The sequence below is a fragment of the Triturus cristatus genome, chromosome 2_1 (genome assembly GCF_964204655.1).
Source record: "Triturus cristatus chromosome 2_1, aTriCri1.1, whole genome shotgun sequence".
In the NCBI taxonomy this organism is placed as follows: Eukaryota; Metazoa; Chordata; class Amphibia; order Caudata; family Salamandridae; genus Triturus; species Triturus cristatus.
In genome coordinates, this window is record NC_140581.1 from 36,144,738 (window position 1) to 36,162,945 (window position 18,208).

Consider the following 18,208-nt stretch of genomic DNA (forward strand, 5'->3'; position numbering starts at 1 on the left):
TCTCTGAGGAGTGTTACCTACGAGACGAGCAGCTGTATTCTGAACCATCCGAGCCTCTTTGAGGATTTGTCTGAAATTCACACAATTCAATTATCCAAGTTAGACAACATCAAACCCTGAATCACAGGGACTTGAAGGGAATTGAAGACCAAAATCCATAAATGGCAGAAAGTCTTTTAACAGATTTATCTGGCACACACAAGTTTGAGGCAGTATTGCAACGTAATCATTAAGCAAGAGACTCACATCATGGGATCCAAGGTTGCATACAACCTCTTTAGGTTGAGGGTGTGGACCAATTATAACTGACCATTTGTCATTCTGTATTTTTGTGATATTGTTGTGTTAGTCAGAAGCTCTACTGTCGCTGGATTCCCCGACAGAAACCTTTGGGCCATCCAGTGACATGCAACCTTACAGAAATATGCAAGATTATTATGCAGTACTGTTATGTTTCATATAGGCACCCCAATATAGGCTCGGGTAGTCACCTAACCTTTCACCTATATTCTCCCCTACAATTACACTACATAACAGTTCTTAGGACTGACCTTTTACCTAGTTACAATACAGCTCACAGGATGTAAGGTTTTCCCTGAAAACTAGCCTCGTCCATTATGCATGAGGATTCTTGGAAACTCAGCAGGACTGTAACTATGTATAAGGGTCATTCCTTCCGTAGTCCTAAGTCTGACATGACACAGTAAGGTAGAACCCCTGAGGGTATCACTTTGGATATATAAACACCATATCTTGCTTAGGTAGTCAGAGGAGAAAAGGACTTCCATGCCGACGCACTGACGCCAGACGCTGAGGTTCCTGCATGCAGAAACTCCAGCTCGCAGTGGTCTGACATCCCTTGTGGGGTGTTTATCTCGAGACCAAGACGGAGTTCCACAGTCTCTCACTTCAGGTAATGGGGTTCACTTTATCCTAGAGGGATTCTTGGCTTTACACCTACATACATGCTAGGTACACTGAGGTCTATCTAGTTAGGGTAGCATCATAGGAGTATGCATTTTACTGTCATGTATTTTATATACTTGTCTGTATTGTTTTAGCACTATGGTAGAAATCTACTATCCTTTTACTCAGTTAGTGCTGCTAATCATTTATATCTGTTTCTGTCTAATGGTTGTTTGAGCACACCTATTTTACACTAGAATGACGCTGGTTCAATAAATGCTTTTTGAAAAACTTCCCCACCATTTATTCTGTGTATCTCTGTGAGACAATGTGAGCACGAGTGACTGATTTAAAAGTATGGCACTGTTTCCACGATCCTGAGGGATCAGGGTTGTCAAGTTCGATAGTTGCCAAGAACTATTCTCTCCTTGGTAAGAGGGGTTTCAAGTGGCACTGTGAGCTAGCTGGTATACAGGCTAACATACCCGGTGGGGGTGTCTAGAATCAGTCCAGACACCAATTCTAGTGTGTCTTGTCTAAATGCACAGGTCCTATATAGGTTTATAGGAACTACACGGCATGGCGCCGCCAACGTTGGTTTGGTAGTCATTTAACAGTCAAATCTGAGTAGTAGCATAGTTGTGCTTTTCTCAGAGACCCCCTACTCACATTTCCCCAGAGATGTCTGGAGTGGGAAGGGAACTATCCGCCACAGCTTAGTAGGCATATACTACGTATTGGCTGTAGGTTTATCAAGCTTGAAGGACAAATTGTTCCTATTGTGCATAAAACCTTATCTCAGTTTCCTTGAAACTCTTCCTTGAGAAACCTTTGTCAACAATGGCTGATGAAGACGCAGCTGTTAGAGCACAATGTGGTAGAGTTACAGAAGAAGAAGAGTAAAATGAAATCAACATTTCTGAAAATGTCAGAAATGCCCTTATACTACAACTAGCAGTCTATGGAGTCACAGCTAGGGTTGGGACAGTAACATTCTTGATTGAGGCTCACAAATCATATAGAACAGAGGTATTCTATTCATGGGTTAAATTCCCACAAGCAGATGCACAATCACATACATTTCATTCTTACAGTGAGGATGAACCACCAAATGAATACTGCCCGTATGAGGACATTGAATTTCCGCTCACCTACCAGGAGCATATAAACTGATTAAAAGGCGGCCTCCTCAGCACAAAAGACAAAGTAAGACTAGGTCCACTTGGCCAGTCCTTGAGGCTTACACACCGCATCCAGACATTGACTCAATGCCAGTAGCAGACTTAATGTCCGCTTCATAAAGGAATAATAAAACTTTACAGAAACCTGACACAGTTTGTGATGAGAACACCCACACTTCAGCCAACAAAAGCTATGCAAACAGGACAAATTCAGGGATCTACAACTAAAATTACATTGCAAACGCTACACACAGTTATCGGTAAAATGCCCACTAAACAGGAGCAAATGCCATTCTGGATAGCTAAAAAAAATAACACAGCCAGAAGCAGTATTTCCATACACCAGCCCTCAAGAAAAACACAGAATGCTAACAATCTGCTTGCCAATGGGGATAGCTCCCCAAATGGAGGAGTGTACCACTTGGGGTACAGTTTCGCTGCAATATATACCAGAACTCATGGTATCCCATCATTAGCAGTAATACCAGATGTATTAAGACAAATATAGAATGAGTATGGAGCAGAACCTGCTCTGAACTTAGGGATGAAAGTATTAGGTAATTTTGCTCAGGTAACGGTAAAGGGGATGCAGCAGATATGGCAATACGCCTACACCTGAGGGATTTCACTCCTTTACAACAGGAATGTGAATTACCTACAATTATTGAAGACACCTATGCTGAATTAGGTATAGATAGTTTGGGAGCTAGCGCAACAAAACCTCAACTCATGTGTGGTCCTGAAAAGGATAACACCAAGCAAGCACCTGATTCTTCCAAGAAGAAATTGGATAGTAAAAAAAAAAAACAAAAGAATAGAGAGAATAGATCTCAATCCAGGGGTGGTTCTCCTTAGCAGGAGCCCTCCAAAAGGAGGTGCAACCTTAGGAATAGAGATAACATTAAAAAACCTGACCGGTATCAGGATACTGATACATGTTCCTCTCATTCCTTTCAGGGTTCGACAAGAAACTCCGAGAGGGAAGGACATTCAGAACATAGACAAGAAGAGCGTACAAAGTCCAGCGACACGCAGCACGCTTTAGACTATACTTCCAAAAGTAGGACGAGCCAAAATCAAAACCTCATTTTAAAAAGATGAAAGTAGCAGGTCTCAAAGTTAGACATGCCCAGAATTCTGAGGACTCAACTTTAGAACAGGGAATGGGCTCTGACGATGCTAGACAGCGCTGCAGAAGTAACAATAACTCGCCAGAACCTGTTGGAATTTCTGACAGCGGAGTTGAATGAGCATTTCATGGTGGAAACACCTGATGCACGTGTAAGTGTCCCAAATAGGTTACATGAGATAACACTCCAAACGGAGGGGGAAAAACCCAGGAAACTTAAAGGTCTCTTTTGGGAAAACCTTACTCTTGGCTATGTCAGTCTTTTAGCTGAGAAAGATTGGCCGCCTGAAATTGTTATGGATTGCCCAAAAGAAGAAACAGTAATTTTACCAGCATTTTCCAACCTCGTTCTAATAGACTTAAAACACACATACACGCAGGAGTGGGCGGTAGCCCTTGCTCCAGCCTTATATCGCAACCAGGTTGGGTCGGATGCTAAGTCACCTCACCATATAATCACAGGAAAAACTACTCCAACTCCACAGAGCCAGTATCCAATAAAACAAAAGTCGAAAAAACAGATCAGGGAGATCTTAAATCAACTTGAATACCAGGGTGCAATAGAAGTTTGCACCTCTCTAATGAATAATCCCCATAATGAAACACAATCATTTATACTGTCTAGTTTTAGACTACAGACATCTGAACAAATGCACTAAAACATTTGCAGTACAGAATGCACATAGAGCCGCATCAATGAATATCATTGTACGGAAAAAATAAAAAACATCACTAGATATCTCAAATGGATTTTTCTGTCAAAATACAGCACCTGAAAGCAGATATCTGACAGCATTCTCAGTCCAGGTTTTCAGCGTAAATTTTGTTGACTCCCCCAAGGGTATAAGAAAAGAGCTGGGTAACAGAGTTACTTCAGAATTTGTATGAAGAGGCATTGTCTTATGTAGATGATACTTATCTGACGGATGATGATTTAAAGGATCACCAGGCCAGGGTGAGCAACATAATTTTGGGGTTCGCCTCAAAGGGCTGCAAATTTAATTAAAAATAAATGGAAAATAGCCCACCTCTATGTCCTATTTTTGGGACATGGGTTATGAAGTGAAGGTAAAAGCTTGGCAGCTAACTTTTTAGAAAAGTGTGCGCTGCTCCAACCTCCTAAATCGCTGAAAAAGTTACAATTATTGGGATTTTTAAATTTTGGCAGAACATGCATTTTAGATTATGCAGAAAAAGTAAAATCTTTCTACGACTTAATCAGACCTGAATTTTCAGTTAAGCATTGGACACAGGAACACATAGATATCCTTTGTTCCCTACAAACTGACAGGATAGCTTCAAAACACTTGCAGACATGAGTAAATGTCTGCAACATGGTGAGCCGTGTCAACTCCTCACCGTTTCCCATTCTCTCTGTGAGATATGATCTTGGTTACTCCTCATGGGGACAGTTATGTAATCTTAGCGCCGGGACACCTCCTTTGGAGGTAGCTGCGCGCTCTATAAGCTCCATAAATAAATAAATAAATAAAATAGCGGGTCAATCTGGGTACATTTACCTAACCTTAAATGAAGGAGAAACAGTACCCATAGCATACAAATCACACTTGTACACAAACGCCGAAATGAGCTTTGCATCTACAGAAAAAATACTGACAGCTGTACAGACCACTGTAGTAAGAGAAAGAGCACTGGCTTTGGGAAAATGAATAATTGTTGTAACTCCGTTACCAGCCGTAGAGGCTGCTACAAAGGCAAGCGTTCCAAATGCTAAAGCCTTACATCCAAGATGGATACAATGGGCTAATTCTCCCACTGCAATGGATGTAGAATACAGATATGACTCTAGTCTAAAAACACAGGCATTCCTGCAATATGAACAAGAATATCCTCTACCAAATGAAATAATGACTCTAGATCAGTATGAATACATTATTTACACTGACGGATCTGCTCAGCCGGCCATAGGGAGTAAACAGCAATACAGCGCAGCGTGTACGATTGTGAAGGGTCGTTTGCAGGATGGCAAGTTCCATCCCAGCGATGCGAAGACAGTGTCTCTAGGTGACTGCATGGCACAGCTAGCAGAATTAAAAGCCCTGTTACTGGCACTTATAAATATGGATCAATAGCTGACTGTGTGCGATTCTTTTTAATGTGTCCAGTCATGAAATTAATATCTTCACTACTGGGGTCAAAATGGGTTTAAAGACTCAAAAGGTGACACAATTAACCATAACATGTTATGGGAACAGGTAGCTGAGTTGAAAAACGATCTACCAAGAGCTCATGTGATACACATGCTGAGTCATCGACGTGATGGCGTTCACGTTGAAGGGAATTTATTGGCTGATGAAGCCGCAAAGGGGGCAGTACGTACTGCTGCCGTAGCTGCAATCACTCGTTAAAAAACGAGATTAAACGGACAGATAATGGTAGTTGTCATTGCTTCACGCAAAAACAGCCCAGCCTTACCTACAGGTTTTCCACTCAAGTACTCCTACAAGTTAGATGCAAATAACATTCCATATACTCAAATCCCAGGAGTGGGGGATAGAGTAATACTAAACTTGGATCGCAGATTAGGTTTAATATTAGCTGCAAACGAGGGTCTAGGTTCTGCACACACAGGGATTACCGCAACGGATTAATTATTGAAACAACGCTATTCAGGCCTGGTTTAACTAAACAAATGAAGAATTTTGTCCTAAATTGCGACATCTGCCAGCAGATGAAAGGTTCCACCATAGCACGTGCAGCGCAGACACCACTACTAATATCAGACAGACCACTCGCTTGTGTCTAGTTGGACCACTGTGGCCCCCTACATTCGGATGTGGCGTACAAGTACATCTTGGTGGCAGTGAATTCATGCTTTAGATTCCTATGGGTATGGCCTCAGCGCATGGCTGACGCTCGAACTGTTATAAAAGATTTGCGAGTCTTTATAGGGACATACACATACATTCTGACCGTGGCCCAGCTTTTAGCTCTAGGGCTTGCAAGAAAGCAATGGAAGGATTGGGTGTAGCATTGTGGTACTCCTCTCCGTACCACCCCAAGGGAAATTTGGTCATGGAGAGGAAAAACTGGTACTTAAAGCAATCTTTAACAGCAAGAGTATTAGGTTCGGTGGTAGTTGAGTCAATCACTTATAGAGGGTCCAACGAGCGCCTAATAACATGCCAAGAAGTTCTCTAGGGGGTGCACTCCTTACGAGGCCCTATTTGAGACAAGAATGTGGGTACCTGATCTTGATTATGAAAGCACAGTGGTGGTTAAAAAACCATTTGACATCAATAAACGTTTGGTTGTTTTACAGGATCTGAATGAATCACGGGCACTACTAAGCAACGTGCGAGTAAAACGCACCGCCACTGGGGAAGTCAAATCAGGCATGGCAAGACCTGTCTGAATCCCAAAAGTCGGGGATCTAGTCAGAGGAAAGATGGAGGACAAGAAAGAATTTGGACTGTCATACAGAAAGCCTGTACCTGTCCTGGCTGTCAAAGGATCAAGTACAGTACTTCTTCCACCTCTTGCCGGAAAAAAAAGAAAAGAGATTCATCTCTATTGATGTGATCAAACCACACTATGTGGCCGATACTGAATAGTAGGCCTCGTGGGCCCCTGGGTAGCTGACGCTCTCCTCTGGCTAGCATACAGGAAGTTGAGATAGAAAGACTCATAACATTTGAAGAGTCACCAATCCAAAATGATGTAATTTCCAACAACGAAATGGAACTCATTCCTCTTGAAACAGAACTTCAAAACACAATTGAAAGACAAATATCAATTTGGCCTAACACCGATGTCTACATCAATATGCCTCGACAAGAAACACCTGCCAGTTCAACAAAACCTGCTGAGCTACCAAAGATAGATCGGACTGTATCTGGTTACTTCATTGATTTTGATACCTTCTCTCAGTGAACCTGGGACAACGCCAGCTCCAGTATCCCGTAAGCAAGAAATATGTGATTTCTACACTTTCCTGAAAAATACTTACCCGGTCTCACCTTGGCTACAACTCTGGATGATAACTGGAATATTGTTTTTCTGTTCTGGATTGGCCTAGTTACTGTTTTTAGCTTACTCATAAATGGAAAATATCTCCCGGAATGCTCTGTAGTAGCAAATGTGAACTTGGTCCTGAAACCTCATACATCTTCCCACCGTGAACAAAGAGACTTGTTTTCCATGAACATTACAGCTGTTCAAATTCCTGATGGTATAGTTTGGGACAAAGTTGATTATTATGTATTGGTCCCACTGAACTTTTGAAAATACCACATTTATTTAAAAATTCTCTAAATTACATCATTACCTCCAGTATATTTTCTGATGATTGGGATTTTGAGACTGTAAATAATATGTTGTCTGATTAAGAACAATCTGCTGCATTTTCAAGCACTGGGAACATTGCCTGCCACCACCAAAAGGTACTTCAAAAATGTTTGCACAGAAATGTTCTCATTTTTCAGGGTTTAACACTTCTGGCCTGACCTCATATTACTATAAGGTTGCACCTCCACCTGCAGACAAAAATATGCTGACTGACACCAAACAGTTATATTCTGCATCCTTTATTTCCCAACTGTCTGAACAGGGTTTTGACTTATGGAAGGACACTATAGACACAAAATCTGTTTGGGGTTCTAAGGAATGGAAAGTTCAGGGAACAGACGAACTATTTAGGGCTTGCCTCATTCCACAGCAGATACTATTTCTGAATGAAACTGTGCATCAGACTTCCTGTCTTGGACTAGCCAAGAACAAGGATTTGAACATGCCTCAGATTCCCACACCTTCACACTTCAATTTTACATCACGTGGAGAGGATACAATACTTCAGACCCTAATTGGAAGGGACGGTTAGTTTGGCCTACAGACACAAACAGATGTCAGTCAAGATTCAGGGGTACAACCAAAGGGTATGACCATAGGCCTGACCAATGCTATGTACAGAGAGAACATCCGGGGGTGGTGACATCATACAGTGTTGGGAAGATGTGCCTCTTATCCTTACTCTTAGGTGAGGTGGATCTAAGGGATTTTTTATTAGGTCCCCGGAAGCCACGCCAGAAACATTTCTTTAAATGCTGTCTATAATGAAATATGGAAAATCTCTCAACAAGAAGCTGCGGAGAGACTTCATGAATTAGATAGAATTAACCTAGAAAAGGCGTTAGCGGTAGTTGACAATGGTATGACTACATTAACATCCAGGATTTATTCCCTGGGCAACATTGTATCTTCTACTATAGATATACTAGAAAAGGACTTGTCCACACTACAACACGGACAATCGCAACTATGTTCTATTATGTTATGAAGCTGGATGCTGCAACCATTGCGCGCTGGTTATGTGCTTTGGAAAAACTGGAAAAGTTACCTTTTGCTGTGGCAGAGTCACTATCCACAGAATGGTTAATCCATGGCCATATAACATTACCGGTCACAACTTCCCAGCTTCAGCACTGCCTTGAACAACAACAGGCAGGCAGATATGAAGCAATGGGTAGGGAATTCATCAAGGAATCTTGGGAATTACCATGCAGATGTTGATGCAGTAATGTGGACATGGAAGTGTTCCTTAGCTGTACAAACTGCGAGAACTCTTTAAGTGGATCTCTCATATGCCAGGATATCATGCTTTACGGGGCCTGTAATGGTTCTGTTCCTAACTTATCCTGTTACTTGAAGGGTCCACAGCTGCTGTGATTAATCGGTTGTTCAAGTTACTTTCAAATGGGAGTTACTTGATGCTGAATGATCAAGGTTGTTGTGGGCTGCTCCCGGGCATCGCATATCTTGTCACTGTAAGCTCCAGGGTTACTTGCTGTATGCAAGTATTGTTTCCCCCGACCCATACAGTCGGGGAGGCAACATTATGCCCTTTGTTGAATGTTTCCTTTATATGGTTTGATACTCTGAGCCAAATTAAAGGCATGCTTTTACAGCAAACTGTGCCCTTAACCTCTGCCCGAGAAACTTATGATCTCCAGGTTGTATGGTCCTCGGCTTAGATACAGGCACTAGTATAAATAAACTGCACTTTCCTTTTCACAGAAATTGTGCAAACTATCTTTAACATGTCTGATACGATGGGTATAGTACACCTATTTAAGACCATGCGTTCTGGACTTTTAAGTATCTTTCAGACAATCCTCAAAGGTATTCCCAACTTCATACACTCTGTAATCGAAAGCATTTTTGGAGGGCTTCTGTGATCCTGTTCCCAATAGCAGGTATCCTAATTGTCATTTTTCTGCTAGCAATGGATGTCCCAGTCACCAAGGAGATGGAAAAAACACTCTTGGAGTGCCGATACCGTGATCGCATGGTACTCCATCTGGGCACACCTCACCTTCGCGAACTAAGTGAATCTTGGTTCCTATCATTTGGAACAGTTTGGATCGACTGTATTCTGCCTGTCCTTCGAGGCCTGTTCAGCAGACAAGAAAGCATGTTGGACCTCTGTCTAACACTTCCATCAGTTGCACCACCGGAAGTTGATGCTTTACTGGACCCGATAACGGTCCATGTTCTGAAGTGTCCCCAGCGTATTTCTATGTTGATGTCTGCATTCTTAGAGCCACCACAGGATGCTTCAGCTCCTGTCGGAACAAATACCGTCTCCGTAATAAATACTCAGGCCTCGGTTGTCACACAGACATCCCCAGCAGCCGCTGTGGAGAATACGGAGGAACATCTATGCTCGATGGACCTGATCTAAGAGGTGTTGCAGTGACCGTTGTCTGCGATTGCAGGCAACAGTAATGTTGCATCTCCCAGCCCGGAGACATACACAGTTGGCTCATTGTGTGCTGGGAAAATTTGGCTTTTACAAAAACAAACAAATTTGGAATTTTAAACAATAGATACTTTTCTAAACTACATGGCTTTCAGTCACTCATTGTTCAAACTATATATACAAACACATTTTTAAAAAAACTTCTACCGCTTAAACTATGATCTTAACATTTTTAAATATTTTTAAACACACTAATGTGTTGAACCAATTAGTTGTTTGCGTACAAATGCCTGATAGTATGTTAGAATTTTAGTATGTCGTCCAGTCAGATGAGGAGTGGGTGTTATGCTTCATATAGGTACCCCAATAAGGGCTAATGTAGTCACCTAACCCTAAACCTATATTCCCACCTACCATTACAGTACCTCACGGTTCTTGGGACTGACCTTTAACCTAGTTATGATACTGCTTACAAGATGTAGGGTTTTCCCTGAAAACTAGCCTATTCCCGTATGCATGAGGATTCTTGGAAACTCAGCAGGACTACCATTTATTGCATAATAACTATGTATAATGGTCACTCCTTCGTCAACCTAAGTCCGACATGACACAGCATGACACAGCAAGGTAGAAACCCTGAGGGTACCACTTTGGGTATATAAACACCATTTCTTGGAGAAAAGAACTTCCATGCCGACACACTGACACGAGACGCTGAGGTTCCTGCATGCAGACACTCCAGCTCGCAGTGGTCTGAAATCCTTTGCAGGGTGTCCATCCCGAGACCAAGATGGGGTCCCACAGTCTCTCACTTCAGGTAATAGGGTTCACTTTATGCTAGAGGGATTCTTGGCTTTACACCAACATACATGCTAGGTACACTTAGATACCTCTAGTTAGGGTCATATCATAGGAGAATTCCTGCCTGTATTCATTGTTTTAGCACTATGGCAGGAATCTACCATCCTTTTACTCTATTGGAGCTTATAATCATTTATATTTGTTTCTGTCTTATGGTTGTTTCAGCACACCTATTTTACACTAGAATGACACTGGTTCAATAAATGCTTATTGAAAACTTCCCCACCGTTTATTCTGTGTATCTCTCTGAGACAAAGTGAGCATGAGTGACTGAGCGAAAAGTATCACACTGTTTCTACAATCCTGAGGGATCAGGGTTGTCATGTTCGATATCTGCCAGAACCATTTTCTCCTTGGTAAGAGGGGTTTCTAGTGACACTGTGAGCTAGGTGGTATACAGGCTAACATACCCAATGGGGGTGTCTAGAATCAGTCCGGACACCAATCCTCCAGTGTATGTTGTCTAAATGCCCAGGCCCTATTTATTATATATTTATTTATATATTTATGATATATCCTTACTCCTTCAAATGTTTTGCTTGTTCTCTCTGCCTTTTGCTGTCATATCTCCCCTCATATATAATTGCTGGTTTTCTCTATCGCTGACATGTCGCTCTGCTTTTTATTGTGTTGTATTGATTATTGTATTTAACCCTGGTTTTTGTCCTAATGTAGTCAATCCCCTTGTCCCTTTCCATATGTGTTGCACTTGCCTAACCTGTACGCAACGTGTTATCCCTGTGGCACACCGTAGGATATGGAGTTAGCCTCAGAGATAAATGGAGGCAAAAAGATGGTTGTGTCCAAGATAAGAACTAACTAAACCATTGAAGGCAGTGTGAGTCGCATTGAGTCCATCTAACCTCTACTGCAGTACAGTATGGTTAGTGGTACTAAATGCTGCCGGCAGGTGTCACTAGACCATCACAGTTGTCCATGTCATGCCTAAGGTCACCCAAAACAGAAAAGACCACCAATGCAGGGCTGTTCCTTTCATGAACCACACTTGAAAGAGATGGCAATGTTTTTTAACCTCCATAAAGCCCTGCTGTTAATGGAACACTAGTTCTTCTAGCACCTTACCAAGAAAAGGCCCCGTAGCGGGCCCCCAGGTAGTTGGGGGGTGCACATGGGGGTACCTATGGTACCCCCCTGCATTGGCACGGACAAAGTGGCAGTCGCCGCGCAGTGCCTGTCACCTTGTGCATGCCAATGAATGACGTGCATTCCCAGCATTGTGGCGGGCGGTGCTGTGAGCACCGCCCGCCACAATGCTGGGAATAGGAGATGCAACTGCCACAGTGGCGGTGGCATCCTATACCAGGTGTGAGACCACCACACCGCTTGTGGACGGTCCCGCACACCGTTACAGTGGCGGCGGACTTTGTCCGCCTGCCTTCGTGCTAGAACCTCTAGATAGGATTTACCAAACCACTCAAGACCACCTTGCATGGCACTGTGTGGCTTGCTAAAATTGGAGTAAGGCAAGGCAGTGCAAGTCGCTGCCTTGACTTCCTCTGTTGCACGGAGGCATTACATGGGTGTTCCCACACATCCACCCATGGATTCTGAAGCATTCCTAAATATTCCAATAGTGGTAGGCCTGGGAATATCCAGGTCTGTGAGATGCACATCTGAAGTCCCTGTGGCTTTCAATATTGATTAATCAATTGTTTAAAAATTGTTAGAAAAACTTACATCTCAACTAACCAGGATCAAGAGAATCACATCTGAACAAGTACAAAGTGCCATTTTGATCAAGGAACAATTGCACAGATACAAACAGAGAGGTTATCCTGAGATGGTATTGCTAGAAGCAGAACTTGCAGTTACCCAAAAAAGTCGAGGAGATCTACTAAAGAAATCTGATAAACCCAAGACACAACGTGAAGTTTTTGTTTTGTAACAATCAGTACAGGCATTTAAGATCAAAAGAGTAATCAGGAGCCTTTGGGAAATCATTGAACAAGAACCGGATTTCAGATCTGTATTTCAACATAAACCTCTATTTGCACATAATCGTTCAAAGAATCTACGTGAACTTTTAAAACCCAAACCTGCACAAATGAATTCTACTTATAAAGGAATGAAAAAGTGCTGGAATTGCGGACAGTGCAGCAATATTATTACGGGCAACACTTTTGCACCCCCCCAACAGGTCAAAAGATATTGTTACGACATAGTTCGGATTGCAACACGGAGGGTGTCATATACGCCATCCAATGCCTATGTGGGCTTGTGTATGTGTGGAAATATGGATTTTTCTGGTCAGTTATGTCCCCTATCTTGGACCCCAACGGTTCTATGTACATGTTACAAGTACATGTATGTTCCCTCCAGTTCCAGTTATGAAGACGCAAACACATGTGCGTCCACCGTCAACATGCCCTCTGTCAGATCCACCATGAATAGGCCGGATATTCCATTCCTAAGTACAAAAGGCCACCGGCTTTATATGGTTCACTTATGCCATTTTACAGTCCAAGCAAGTAGGCCCTGATTCTGTCATCAAAACTCTTCTTGCCTTCTGCCTCTGAAAGCTCCAGTCTGAGCCTGCATCTGTGACCATGAACTTTGTCTCATTCTCTGCGCGGCTCATGAAGCCTGACATCAGCCTATTCTCTGCCAAGAACTGTATTTCACCTTCGAGTTATCTGCTTCCCCCTCAGCCGATGCATTCCTGCCTAGTAGTTTAAGTAAACATTCTTCCAGCTACCAAGCAAAGGGCCCGGCTTCTCTGTCTTAATACAAGTAATTCATAGCCCTGTTACTATGGAAGATTCCTGCCCTCGCATTTAGTGTAGACACTTAGACGCTTGTACACGCACGCACAGTCAGTATAGAATAGATTCTGTCCGAGAGTCCTTCCTTTGTGGATAACATAGTTCTTTAAACATAGGATGTTAGATATGATTTGGGATTAGGTTGACTTGACCCCCCAGACTTTTTGTCTCCACATGTAGAGCTAAATGTCAAGTCCCCTTCACCCCCTAGTTACACGTCAATCACACGTCATAATGCTGCGCGCGCATCTATGCCAAGTATTATCTTATAGATCCACCTATACATGACATCACAACCAATTATGTTCCTTTTTACTCCTTATTACACCCATTTTTTGGTTACGTAGATATATCGTCATTTTTCTTATCAATTGTTACGCCTATTGCATTCGCTTCATTGTAATGTATGTATTATAAAAGTCATTTCATATCAATAATGTGTGTACTTCACTTCCTGAACCTTCGTGGTGACGGAACTTGGAGCATCCGATTATAATCGAGTATTGGAATAAAGCCCATTCCGAACCTCTAATACCACGGATTCTGCCTCTCATTTTACTGAGCTATTTTATTATGTTTCTGTATCAAATTCAGTCCCGGTAAAGGAAAATTATTTACCACATGAATGGCGCCCGAATAGGGACACTTTCTCATCTCACGCGCCGGCGGTGAGTTGCAGGCCCGGTCTCCTGCCACAGCTGGACGGACAATAACGCGTACCAGCAGGATTTCCTGTATCTCCCTCCGGTCAAGCGGGGGCGACTGAGGCTGCGATCGACACCCAGACGAGGCGGTGAGAAGTGCGAAGTATCCCGACCAGAGCCTAGCTGAGAGAGCAAGATCCGAGGTATACAGAGGCCCACCAGTGTCTGAAGTCCCAAGTCGAGTCCAGTGTCCGACGAGTCGAGTCGAGTCCAGTCCGATTCAAGTTCAAGTTACCGAGGCCTTCCGTTTCCGAAGCTACCCGGTGAGTACCATTGCTGGGGAGGCATTTCTGACGTGCACATAGGTTGTGCCGGTCAAGACGGGTTTGGGTACACAAATCCGGTCTGCACTGTTTTAGCAGTGTATCTGTACTGTTTAGCAGTATATCAAGTATTCCGAAGTATCTAGTTATTGTCAAGAATTAAGCTTGGTGATTAGTTATGCAGACGATCATCATTGTTGTTTCAGTTAAAGGTTTAATGTTTAAATGTTAAATGTGTTTAAATACGTTCTGTATATTGTGGTATGAATGACTGTTCATTATCGTGTTTATTGTATCAAGTCTGTTCAAAATCAAGTATAAGGTCAGTTCTAAATATGCCGTTCTTTTCGAAACTAAGACAGATCACTACAAGAAAAGGGGTACTCGAAGAAACCGTTCCCATTCCTCCTAGGGACACTCCAGGGTACTTCATGTATCATAAACATGGCCTAGACGCCATATTATTTCTTGATTTATGGGTAGACTATACCAAGGAATTACCAGAAAGTCAGAGGTGGCCCACAGCGGGAACCTGGGATGCGGAATGCATCATAAAAGTAGAAGAAGAGTTATGGAAAAGAAAAGTCAGACAGTCACAGAAAGATGCCATTGAATTATGGCGTAAAGAATCACATAGACGAACAGAAAAAGCACGTAGACTGGAAGAGAAGAGTAAAGAGAATTCCAATAAAGTTCAAGAAAATCTATTAATTGAGGAAGGTATCCGAGTGAAATCAGAACAAGTAGACAGACAAAGAAATGCCCTTATGAATGGTATGTATCCCCTTCTGGCCGAAGGATTACCTAAGGCGACTCCAGAGATACCGAAAGACTTGCCAACCCCATTATTTCCAATAAAGGTACATCCAAGGGGGCATCCTAGAACCGCAGAAGATGTTTTTCTGTCCTCATATTTAGATGACGCAGCTCCCGAGTATGCTAATTCCGCCCCGCATAGACCGCATACCAGGGAGGTCCAACGCCAAGATCCAGCACCCGTATCCCTACAGCAACAAATCGAGTCGCAAGTTCTGGCAAGCACATCTGTTTCTGCATCCGCTCCTACAGCTACTTCTATAGCTGTGTCCACACCTATAGTTGCTGTGTCACGTTCGACGAATCCTTTCACACCCGACACCCCAGATGGGGCCACGGGAGGTGCTACCAATATCTTTTCTACGCCGCCTAGAATAAATAAACTTACTTTTCAAGAGTCAGCACATTCACGTACACCCAAACTCATAAGTGCCCGTGCGCTGAAGGAACTTCTTATAGATTGCAGATATGACCCCGTGCCCGGTAAAGAGGACGAAGTGACCCTAGCATCATTACGTATCAGACGAGCCGCAGTGTATTTAGGGAAGTTACCAGGAATGACTGCGCATCTAGATAATATATACCATTTTGTCCAAACAGGGCGAGATCCAGAATGTATTCACAGAGCTATGGAATACCAGAAAGTAGAGATACAGGGGGAACTGTTACGTTTCCTCATAAACTGTGTGATCAGAAATCAAGACCGACCGGGGGTAGACCCGGAAGCAATGCAAATTCTTACAAGATGGAGCCAGAATATATCAGAAGGGAGACATGATAAACAAAATTGTATAATAGCCATGTGCCGAAAGATCCGTAAAGAAATAGAACGCCTACACGAAGAGAGATTAGAGGTAGACGAGTTCGAACAAAGCGAGGAAGAAGGGTCAGGACCGCCCACAGGACAGTCAGAAACTATAGCATATGTAGGTAAAAGAAGATCTTATAATAGTACGAGATGTCTTATTGACCCGATACGCCCGATATGTCCAGACAATAACAGGGGTTTCCCAACACCCATAGTCCATATAAGGTCTAACGAGCATTCGTTCCAAACAGCTGACAAACTACTCCGAGAACGAAGGGGTTATCATTTTCTCGATTCTATGGATGAACAAGATTTAGCCAGGGCAGCTGTCCATTGGGTGGACAGTCCCGGAAAATATAGTGATGATACAGTAGTACGCACATTTTTGAATCTCACCCCAGATGAACAGAGGTTAGCTGGGATTTATATGATTCAACAACTCATTATACTATATCGGAGTCAACATTCAGATCCTGGTCCCTTACCCGACATATTGACTGAATTACTCACGAATAGATGGAGAGGTTCAGGTACTAAATTAATTAAAGAAATTCTAGAATCAAGAAAGCAATATATTCTTTTTGTATGTTCAGAACATGTTTCATTGCCCGTCAAGGAAAGAACCACGTATCACATGGATAGACAGAATCCCTTACGAGAAGTGCACCCAATAAAGGGCGAGGACAACGAGTTCAAGCGCGTATTTGTATACACGCCCATATCGAAAATAGAATTGTTACAAATGAAGAAAGTGGTACCCAGTCATGACAAAGACCCAGCGGGTTTTCACCGAGAAATTAAAGACATGTTACTCATGGGGGAGTATACCTATCCCGACATTATGACAATACTGAAGGTATTGATGCCTGCTGGTATTTACGAAAAACTCAAGGAAAAAGAGTGGGAGGTAGGAGACCAAAAGATAGAATGGTCAGCATTAGAAGCAGAAGAAAAGGCCCGAACTGCAGGAGCAGGGCTTGGGGACAAAACTAAGGCATTACCAGGTTTACTAGTACAGGTACTACCACGTTTATTAACTACGAAAAAGGAAGATTGGGGTACAATTTCAGCCTGTAAACAGAAGCAAGATGAAGACACTAGTGATTACTATGCCCGATTTGAAAAATGTTTTGGTATAAATAGTGGCATAAAAGCAAGCAGCGAATCATACCCACATCTGTTTGTAACAAAATTAGTCGAGAATGCCCTACCCCAAGTAAAGAATAGAGTATTAAAATTCGAGAGTACCTGGCAAGGTAACACTCCATCACAAATGTTACAAATGTTACAGTATCATCACAATAGAATTAGAGAGGAACAAGAACATGAACACAGACGCATGAAAGACACAAAAATAAAAATGCTAGTTTCTCAGACAGTTCCAGCTGAAGGACATAAAAAGGGTATGACACATTCTGATTCAGCAGGACCTGTAAAAGGGACATGCAATTACTGTAAAAAGCCAGGTCATTATGTACACGATTGTCCAGTTTTAAAACATAATATCGCCATAGGTAAAACGCAAGAAAGATCACGGCCACTTAGACAAGATCAGAATGAACAAGGAGCTCTGCAGCATGCCCAGGCCATGCCAGCCGCACAACAGCCAATACAGTTCGTGCCAGCTGCACCAGCGTTGCCTGTTGCTGCCACACAGACAACAACACGACAAATGTATCAGACCGCACAGTATGAATATCCTGAGTACAAGCCTAGAGAGGGAAGTTGACTTACCCCTTATCGAGATACCTGTAGATCAAGAAGGACCTTATGTACACAGTGAATTATTAGGCCAAGACAGAAAATTTTTACTCGATACCGGGGCAAGTCGAACAACCATAAAACGTAGTGAAGTTCCAGGGGCACCCCTCTCAGGCTCACAAAATATTTCCCTTGGTTTTTCAGGAAAACCTATTGTTAATGAAGTGTCACAACCTCTGCCACTTACGATAGGACCTCTGACCCGAACTACAGATTTATTGCTTACTAAATCATGTCCAGAAAATCTATTAGGAATAAAAACGTTAAAAGCTCTAGGA

The 18,208-nt window shown here is 42.6% G+C and overlaps 2 protein-coding genes across 2 annotated transcripts in view; one reads left to right on the top strand and one right to left on the bottom strand.

Annotated features, from left to right (window-relative positions):
- The window catches only part of LOC146863663 (long-chain-fatty-acid--CoA ligase ACSBG2-like), a 309,705-nt gene that overhangs the window by 4,680 nt on the left and 286,817 nt on the right, over positions 1–18,208 (bottom strand). The gene's annotated exons all lie outside the window — the stretch shown is intronic.
- Positions 7,003–18,208, top strand: part of LOC146863664 (uncharacterized) — a 51,578-nt gene continuing 40,372 nt past the window's right edge. The window contains exon 1 of the mRNA XM_085640868.1: positions 7,003–7,106. Within this exon, the coding sequence (XP_085496994.1) occupies positions 7,003–7,106 (104 nt within the window). The remainder of the gene's footprint in view (positions 7,107–18,208) is intronic.